We start from the raw sequence: 10,343 nt of genomic DNA on the forward strand, positions 1-10,343 counted from the left end.
CCTTTGAAATATGCTGTAACATGTGTTATAGTTGCCTTGATTCTAAAAACAAAGGACAATGATTGATAAAGTACCAGCTACTTAGGAAAAAGCTCTGTGAGGAATAAGTAAGCCAAAAAACAAAACAAAACAAAAAAAAACCCCACAAAAGCAGTAACTGCCATCTCTGACATTTAAAAAGTATGCCCTCCCCTTTTCTTAATTCCTTTTCCATAACAACAACAAAGTAGGGAAGATTTGAGTGCCTCTGACCACATGGTTTTGTGTGTATCCACCCAGTGAACATATGCAAGTCCCACAAGGTAGACTCAACAGCACAGATTTGCAGAGACAAAGGAAATGCAGAGCTTTCCTAGCTTATCCAGACATACACTGTGGCAGAAGTGGGGTGTGAATTATATCATGCAACCGTAGACCAGTGTGGTGTCCAGACTTTAATTGCTGAGAGGCACTCCCCTTACCTCATGTCACAAAACCTGTCTTGAGAAAATTCTTGAGTTCTTTTTCTGCTGTTCTGTAGAAGAGCTCATAGTACTGAAAAGACAGTATTTTTAGTATTGATGTTCTATAATTGGGACTTAGAAGCTTTATCTGCTTATGTCTCGTGTGCCCAGTGTGTGTGTGTGTGTGTGTGTCCGTGTGTGTGTGTCCGTGTGTGTGTGTGTGTGTGTGTGTGTGTGTGTGTGTGTGTCCGTGTGTGTGAGCCCCTGAATCTTTGTTCCACTTTTTCAATTATTCCATGAAACTCATAATTAGCTTTGATAACAGCAGCTCTTTAATGTGCTGGTCATTGGCAGAGCATCAACCTCAGGATTTTACTTACTTATACTCACCATAAGGACCACAGAGGACCATTAGGAGCTGAGGAAGCCATAGTCCATAGACACAAGGAGCCACACTCTCGACCCACCTAATACAGGCAGGGTGCCCTCAATGAGAGAAGAGCACTTTCAATTGATTTTTTTTTTTTCAAAAACAGACTTTCATATGAGAAGGGTATGTATTGTGAAGCTGAGAGAAAAGGTTTTACAGGTATTCTCTGTTGCCAATTACAGTGATTTACTTCTAAAGCATTCACATCATTATCAGGGTGTATATTTCCCTTCCCTGTGTCCCAAGCAGCCAGGGACACCAGCTTAGAATATGAAGTGAAGATGATCGGGAAACAGGCCCGTATTTACAATTCAATTCACACCCCCCTGCCTGCACCCCCTCTTTATTACCCTGTGAGATACGTGTCATTACAATAGCTATTAAGATAGAAAAGATTAATTGGAACTATAATTATCTGATAAGACTGCCACAATGTCTATCCTGAGTTAGTACAAATTTCTGTGCTTCAACTAAAACTACTGAACAAAACATATGTGAATGATGAGGTAAAAATCTTCCAGATCCTGCTTCCACTGGACATCTCCTAAATATAAAGTATCATTCAAATAAAGAGTCATAGTGTCTTTTAAATTTTTATTAGTAAGAGGTCTGAGTACAAATAAATTTAACTTGACATTTAGAAAAAACTGATTTGTTCTCTAAGTTCTGTACATTTTAATATCCAATTCTAATACTAAACATCATAATGCTTTTAAGCTTTTAACTTAATTTGTTTTAATTTTAATAATTCTTTGCTCATTGGGTTAAATAGACTTCCAGGTAGAAAAAAGGCATAAATCCAATTAAAGTAAAGAATAAAAATTTTTCTGAAAAAGTTTAAAAACATTAAAATTAGAATACTTTGGTAGAAAACTTGTAGCCATGAACAAAATTAACATTGCATAATGTTTTTTATCAAGAACTGTATCACAAATAACATGTTTACATATATTACAATGATTTGCAATATAGTAATTGCTTATCACAGAAGATCTAAAATCCTCTTTGAGAAAAGTTTTAAATATTATTTAGCACTTTAAGGAGTCTGTTCCCAATAAGTGACAAGAAGCCGATCCAGGAGGTAGCAGGCTGTGCAGCTGGGAATGAGAGACCTAACCAGGTAATGTCTTATCAGCATTTAGAGGAACCCCAGATACCATGGGAACTCCTGCCCCCAGTCAGTGTGAATGCCTAGCTAGCATAAGACCCACACCAACAACAGATGGTCGATGCTCAGGTTACGCCATCACATACAGCGTTTCTCCTTGGCTGGTATGTCCAGAGGACCAGTCCTATTTAGCAAATGCCTCTGCGTCTGGCTTGAACTAAGTGGAAGGAAACTGTGCCATTCAACAGAAAGCTATTGCGTCTACTCGGCACAGTAGGTGTCCCAATTCTAAACATTTCTAACCACGGTTGCTTCAACATCAGTCCTGTAAACCCAAGAGTATCACACTTCTGTCTCCTGGATTTGAGCACAAGTTCAAATCTTAAAATTATGTATTAAAACTTCCAAAAATAGGGCTCTGGAAACATAATTGAGTTGAAAATCATTCTGTGTTGGGCTGACATTTCTTCTGCTTCCTGTATTTGGTAGGGAATCTTCCACCGGTCACCAGAATACAGAGTGTACAAAGGGAGTGGCATGACACTGTGCCCAAGCCTCCTGGAGCCACGCAGAGGGGCACCGTAGAGGGAAAAAATGTCTCCCGTGACCCACCTAAGTGGCCAGCAGAGCAGCAGTGAGTAATTCCAGGACTGTAACTGACAAGTACCGATTGCTCCTCAGGAGTAATACCTCATTACACACCGTGGTAAACGCCCCAAACACCCGGGGGGGGGGGGGTATTTCCAGAGGAAGCACTCAGCAGTGGTCTGACTGTCACCTCAGACACGGGCACAGCTCCTACGTCCCTCCACCCTCTGCTACTGGGGTCTTCACCGGAGACCTTTAATTTCCATCTAACCATCAGTGGGAAGACAATACTTAGGCTCAGTGAGATCTGACCAAAAATAAACAGAGGTAAAAGTAGGAAATAAAGATTCTAGTGAGGCTAAACTTCCCACAGGGGCCAGCTCAGTGAGTGAGACCAGCTGTACAAACAGAAAAAAGGAAGCAACAACTCTCCTTTTGGGTCATTTCAAAACAAAAAAGGCATTCTTAGCAACCTGGCTATGTGGTATGGCACTATCTGTTGAATTGTGCCACATTTAGCTGCTAAGAATTATTCCCTAATAAGGCTATTTTACCATTCAAAGTTAAAATGTTTGTAATAAATACTGTATTAAAATCCTTTAATATTTACAATTTAAAATATATACACACACATATATATATACTGCGGGCTCCTGTCAGTCATCGGAGTGTGACCTCTTCAATGTCCTCATCAACAGGGTCAGCAGCTTTGACTGTTGGCTTATTGCTTGTGTGTTTCGGCCGCGGCCTGTTGGGATTAAAACTTCTTCCCTCGCTGTGGAAAAAGTCTTCATCTTCACCATCAGGCTCCCGGACTCTGCTGCTTTTATCCCCAGAGGGGAAATGAAGAGGGTCCAAGTCTCCTCTGCCGGCAGCCAGAAAGTTCGGGTCACCACCGCTCTTGGAGGAGACGGTGGTGGCGCCGGCGCCGGCACTGGATCCGAACAGCTCCTCCATCAGGTTCGCCTTCTTCTCCTTCCTCAAAATGAAATCTACATTGTCCTTCCTCGGGCTTTCCAAACTGTTGTTCTGGAAATCTAAAAGGCTACTTTTTTGGCTAAGTGGATTGGACTTCCCTGACATTTTCGCAAACGAAGGCACGTAGCTACCAAATGCAAACTCATCTGGAGGGCCCGGGCTTCGAATTGGTCCTGGGCTCCGGCCTTCTCCTCTGGGACTTAAAAAACTCATGTCTGACAAATGATGTCCGTTAATTCTGTCTGAAGACTCGGAGAATGTGTATGATTTGGGGCTTCTGTCTGGAGAAAGCAGTTTTGATTCAAAGTTGGGGAGCAAGGGCAAAGGGGGCCGGTTGAGGTTCTGCGGATCCTGGAGTTCTTGGTTGATTTCGTCCAGTTTGGCAAGAAGCATTTCTGTCTTTAGTCTTTCTGCCTCGTCTTCGAGTTTATCAGCATTCTGAGTTTGAGACGTTTCCATCTGGAACCTTCCGGTGTCCAGTGCTGGCTTCTCTGCTCTTCCTAGCAAAGATGACTGACTCTTCACTTTATCAAGTTCTTCTCTTTCTCGTTCTGTATAAAATGAAATTTAAAAAGAGGAGTTTTATAGAGTAAGTATTTCTAAATAGGAAAACTCAGCAAAAAGTCTTGTACTCTATGTTTGACACTCAAAGATAGGTAGACTGGACATCATAATACTTTGTTTCCACATTGGACAGTCTGGGTTAGAAAGTAATTAACAAGGACCACACTTAAGAGCCACATCCCGCACACTGATCTTCAGTGTAGCAGTAGGAAGGGTCTCCATGGAGTGCTGTACAATTCATGGTGTGCAGTGAGACAGAAAGAACAAGGAATTTAAACAAATCCTTGGCTGAGAAAGCATCCCTTACTCCGAACTCCAACAGCAAGTGTGCTCACTCAAGTCAAGAGAGAATCTCAGTTACAACTCAAATGAAGAGCATCCTAACTTTTTTGTAAAAAAGGTATGTTCTTATCAAAAATAATAATTGCATAGACTAAAAAAAAAAACATAAGCAAAAATACTCCACAGTAAAAACGACCCTAGAGGTGAGAATTAAACACAATTTGAGAGAAGTTCTGAGAGAAGAAAATGCTTCCAGGAACAATCCTGTGTTTACCAACAAAATCACAATGTGGACAACAGATGAACTAAATATGTCCGAGTTAAAGCTCCTCGAGTGTGGGGACTGTGACGGAGAACTGTGAGAAAGGTCTGTGCCCGGGGAAAGGGCACAGCCATGATGTGCAGAATTCATTTGAAAGGCTCGGTTTTGTTTTGCCCATTCTTGGCAGTTTCCTCTAATTTTGAAATCATTTTTCAAGTGAAAGAACTAAAAATATTGAAATATCATAAATATTTTATATTTAAAATAAAATATCAGTAAATGGCATACATGTATCATTCTGATATCAGATCACCGCATATAGAACAGGAGGTGAGGAGACAGCCTAAGAGACCAAGCCATGGTCTTCTGTTATTTAATTCCTTTTCTTGTTCCCTAAAATGAACTGACCATAACAATTTTCCATCCTGTGGTTTAACACATGAAAGCACCTTGCTCAGCCTCTGGCCAAACGTGATATGAGTATCATTTTCCATCCAATATGCATGTTAACAACTTCAATTGGATCACAAATTTCTGTTCCATGAATTTCAGCTTAAAACAAACAGACAAACTTGAAAGATTTCTCTGTATACAACTACCACCGAACTAATGGGATACGAAACTTAGTCCGGGACTCCCGGTGCCCACACCTCTAGCACATTCTATCCAGATGGAAACTATGCGAACTTTCTCTGAACTTATGAGCAATGTTATTAAAGACTTACAAATTAAAGTAAAACAATTCTAGGAATATTCAGGGCCTTGTAGATCACTGATTTTTGTGTTTCAGCTACTCCTAGAGATCAAGGCCAACACAAGAAAGGGCTCTCTTGGTTAATTCTTCATTTAGTTCCAGGAATAGTTCCCCTCTGTGATTAAACATCGCTTCCTCTAAATTCTCTGGAGTTCATTCATTCATAATTCCCAAGCCCCAACAGCAACTTCCGTCTTCCTTCTCTTTCCTTTGTAACTCCATTCAATTGTTCTGACTCCAGTGTACCGCCCTCCGCTGCTGTCTCCGCCTCTTCCGGTTCCCTGCTCACTTACAGCCCACCAACTGCTTAGACAAACTCTTACCCCTCTCAGGCTTCCCCGAAGCCTCCTGCTTGCCAGAGCCTCCCTCCCGATCTTCACTGCGCGGTTCTTCTTTTTCCAAAGCTGGATGTAGAATCTCTGCTCCACGCTCGCTTTGCTCGTGGTACTCCAGGTACTATTATGCATTTCAAAAATGCAAATTCATATAGAAAGGGGGAAAATAGTCTTTCAACATGGTGGATCATCCATTAAGCATGATTACCAAGTTAGAAATTAAATCAAATCTTCACTTAATAAGTCCAGTTATCATGTTTTGAAAGATGCTTCAAAAGGGATTATTTCTTAATTGAGCTAAAGTTTTAAAGAAAAACTTTTATATTATAAAAAAATTATAAGATATATCAGAACCAATCAATATAATGAAAATAAAACCAACAACCTATATAAAATTGTGATGAGGTAAGCTGTAAAAGTAGCTTTGGTTTGTGTACTTTTATAACAAAATCTGACTAATCTACCTAACCAGAAATGGCTATTAACCAGCTGTGGTAGCCAACTAAGATAGTGTTGAATTATAGAACACAGGCATTGAAAGCCACACTGAATCTTTCAGATCTACATTATGTCTAAATCTCTAATAATTATATAGCATTTAAATCATATAATGTTATAAACTTATTTGCTAGCCCCCAAGATGGGCAATCTTCATTGTCAGCTTAGAATCCGTTGTCTAGGAGGAGATACACATCTGAGTGTATCTCTAAGAACTGAGGAGGGCTGGAGAGATGGCTCAGTGCTTAAGAGCACTGGCTGCTCTTCCAGAGGACCTGAGCTCAATTCCCAGCAACCACATGGCGGCTCACAATGATCTATGAGTGGGATCTGATGCCCTCTTCTGGCATAAAGGTGTACATGCAGATAAAGCACTCATATACATAAAATAAATAAATCTTAAAGGAAAAAAAAAAAAAAAACTGAGGAGGCCCCGATGAATGTGTCTGGACATACCCAATGGCTGGGGATTGAAAGGGAAAAAGAAGAGAGCTGGCTGAGCATCCACATTCATCTCTGCTTCGTGACTAACTGTAATATGACCAGCTGTCTCCCGTTCCCCACCATAATGGATGACATCCCCTTCAAACCAACAGCCAGAAAGAGCCGATTCTTTCTTGGGCTGAACCTTATAAGATATTTGGTCACAGAAACAAGAAAGGTAACTAGCACACTTCCCCAGAGGACACAGACCAGTGAGAGGTGGGAAATATGCATGGAACTTCTGACCACATTTGTGAAAACAGATTTCCTGGAGTTTGGCTCTGGGCATCCTGCTGAACTCACCGAAGAAAGATACTCTGTTTCATTCCATTTGTTTTCGTAACACAGAACTGTCTGTGGTGTGATGGGAAACTCTTCCAGCTCCAAGTCTTCAGTGGTCTGTACTCCCTTTGTACACAGGTCTGTAAAGTCACTCTGGCATGATACTGCCAAAAAGTCAGAAACAAGTTTTCTAACCCCACTGAATAATGTTGACACATATTCAATTGGCAATGGTCATCTAAAGGAGAGCGCACACTTTGTTCATGAAGGATGAACTAGCAATTATGTGATTTGAAGACAATTATACTACAAATGCTAATAATCTTTTGCAAAGTTAACGCTTTAAGATTTCTCTAATTCATAGGAGAATTATACTTTTGTTTAAGAGAAGTAAAACTGCACAATAATACAAAGAGTAAGTGAAGTGAAATAATATCTGGGATTCGATTTAAAATACGCCAGCAAGTGGAAGGAATGACGAGAACAGCAGCAGTAAAGAGTACAATTGTTACAGCTAGCTCGGTGCTCAATACTTGGGAGCAATTACATACTTATGTTATCAAAATTGCAATAAGAAGGGTTTTAACCTTTTATTAAAACTAAGTTTATTTAATGATAACAGAAAAGCTGTACACTAACACAACATTTTGGGATGCTTCAACACAGGAACATATAGGCATTTTTAAAAGGCTGCATAAAATGTATTTTTTTTTTTAGTTTTGTAAATTCTATTTTTTTTTTTAAATTTATGTGCATGGGTTGTCTCTGTGTCTGTGTGTCATGCACGTGTGTGTGATCAGGAAGCCCAGAAGAGGGCATCAGATCCCCTGGAGCTGGAGTAGCAGGTCACAGTGAGCCGCCTTACATGAGCGCTCTGGAAGATCATAAAGTGCTTTTAACCACCCCACACACTCCCCCACTATCTCTCCATCCCCCCCAAACATGATTTTAACGACTTCTCCTGAAGAAAGACAAAAGTAGAAAGACTGATTACTAGCAACGCTGATTTGCAAAAATCAACCCAAATCTATTCCAAGGGGCTCTTCCCCTTCCCTTTCTTTACTTAGAACCCTTATGACTGACAGCCCCGGTGTCAGCAGTAAGGCTACCGTACCGTGCTTTCTTGCAATAACTTCTTTTTCTTTCTTTGGAGAGGACTTGGGCAGACGATTAGCGTATATGTTTTTTATATCCAATTCTCTCTCCTTTTCCTGAAATCAAACCCAATACAAGAAAGGCAGATAATCAGTTTGAAATTAAACACTCTCAGTATGATAACCAATATCTTCTTTATTAAATTGGAATATTTCTAGGTCAGCTCTCCATTGTAACTATCAAACTAGAGGAAGAAAAATCTCCTAGGAGGGGAAAGAGAAGGAGGGGGAGGATGGGGAAGTGGAGGGGGGAGAGGAGGAAGGGAAGAGGGAGGGGGAGACAGAGAGAAGGGGAGAGAATGGGAGAAGGGGGAGGGGAGAAAATACCACAAGCTCCACTCCTCCCCCACAGGGCTGTAATGGCTCTCTGATCCAGGCTTAGCCACAGAGACAAAAGTAGAGTCTCTCTTAAGTGTGTGTTTGGGCTATTAATGACTTAAAAATCAAGAGCATGTTTTTCAACCCAAGAGATCTTCACACTATGGGAATAATGCCTTTTTCTGAGAACTTGAACATCAAAGAGAAAACTATATAAGGTTGTACATAATTCTGTAGAATCCTGAACAAAATTCCAACCCATCAATGACCTCCAGAAAATGAAAACATGCTTAATACAATTAACTAATGTGAATTGGTTTCCTCTAAACAAAATGAAGGGGGTCTCAACTTTAAAAGTAGGCAGTCCTGGGGTCATGTGAAGAATAATACTGGATCACTGAGGAGTGTGAGGCACATGCTCATTCCCATGGTTCTCTTGCAGAATTTTGTAAAATTTATTTCATTTACATTGCTGCGATTGGCATATACACGGTACTTTACTTTGTTATAGCAATTATAGTAATAATGCTCTTCTAAGTGACACATACAGTACCAGAATTTTGTGAATTACACAGTAATAAATATGAATAGTGACCAGTTCTTTAAAAAAATACGAGGTTTTCATGTAATTTATATGACAGGAGAAATAATAATAATAGAAATAATAAATGTGGTCTAAAAGAACATGCTCACCTTTAACTTGTGATAGAGCCGCTGCAGCTCCTTTTGAAGAACTTTGTTTTCATCATAGGCCTCAAATGCCCTTTTCCGCTCAGCAAGCAACTGCCGCTGGAAACTGTTAGTGCTTAGCTCGAGGTTTTTTGATAGCTCCTTTGTGTAGTAACAACAAAACCAACAGTCAGACACAGGGTTTAGACGTGCCAGGCGACATCTTGGTAGCACTGACAAGTCTTAAAAACCAGGCTAAGTTTAGTGTTCACGAGCGTAACACAAGCCAGGAAACAGGCTCCCTATCCATTAGTAAGATGTCTAGCGTGTTAATTCTTCCTTGCTTTTCCTGATGATGGGTGATCAATCCTTACACATTTGCCTACAGCACACAGTCACTTGAGGGACCAAAAGGCAGAACTGGTAACAGAAGGGCTTCCAGAAATCAGTGCTGGGAAGTAAATACCAAGGTACTAAGGGCAAACAGTACAGATGGAGCATGTGCACTGGAACACCCACTCGGGAAACTGGCGGCTGTTCCCATGGTCTCTGAACGTGCATCATCGAGGTTATGAAGAATTGAAAATAGAACACTCTTTTCCCCCAAATAAATAGTTATTTGCCTACCTTCTAGACAAAAAGGTCTTCTGAACAAAACATAAAATCCCATAGAAAAAGGGAAAATATAAGGTAGCTATAATCTCACTTCTTAGGAATTATCAATGTCAATATCTCAGTGTATAACCTGACTTCCATGAGCTTTTCCCGCCTCACTGTGATAAAAACCTAAAGCAACAGACTCTGGTACCAAATCCTTTAAAATGGAATCACTTCACAGATTAGCATAATTTATTTAAGTAGATTCTGCTGTCCCAGTTTTTCTGTGCTTCCAGCTTTTCCCATAGTGAATATCCTAGAATAAATAACTTCAAACATAAATTGATTATTTCCCTAGAGCAATGTTAAGAAATGAAGTGTCTTGGATCTTACTGAAATTAAGAACTCCAGTCTTTGAAAGTAACAAAGTGAATAAAAAGCCATTTTGAGGGAAATAACTTATCTGATTTATATCAATCACTATAACAACACACATACATGATATCTATATCTATATATACACACACTTGTGTGTGTATATATATATATATACACACACACACACACACACACACACACACATACACAAAATTCAAAG

At 40.1% G+C, this 10,343-nt stretch overlaps 1 protein-coding gene across 1 annotated transcript; it reads right to left on the minus strand.

Annotated features, from left to right (window-relative positions):
• Positions 1-3,151: 3,151 nt before the first annotated feature.
• On the minus strand, positions 3,152-9,692 carry LOC114680651 (lebercilin-like). The gene is made up of 6 exons (XM_037208234.1): positions 9,668-9,692; positions 9,173-9,390; positions 8,122-8,218; positions 7,029-7,171; positions 5,733-5,865; positions 3,152-4,098 (listed from the first exon to the last, which is right to left on the minus strand). The coding sequence occupies exons 1-6, from the start codon at positions 9,690-9,692 to the stop codon at positions 3,230-3,232; spliced, it is 1,485 nt and encodes a 494-aa protein (XP_037064129.1). The 3' UTR covers positions 3,152-3,229.
• Between the last annotated feature and the right edge of the window lie 651 nt (positions 9,693-10,343).

This window comes from Peromyscus leucopus, chromosome 7 (assembly GCF_004664715.2).
Source record: "Peromyscus leucopus breed LL Stock chromosome 7, UCI_PerLeu_2.1, whole genome shotgun sequence".
Lineage (NCBI taxonomy): Eukaryota > Metazoa > Chordata > Mammalia > Rodentia > Cricetidae > Peromyscus > Peromyscus leucopus.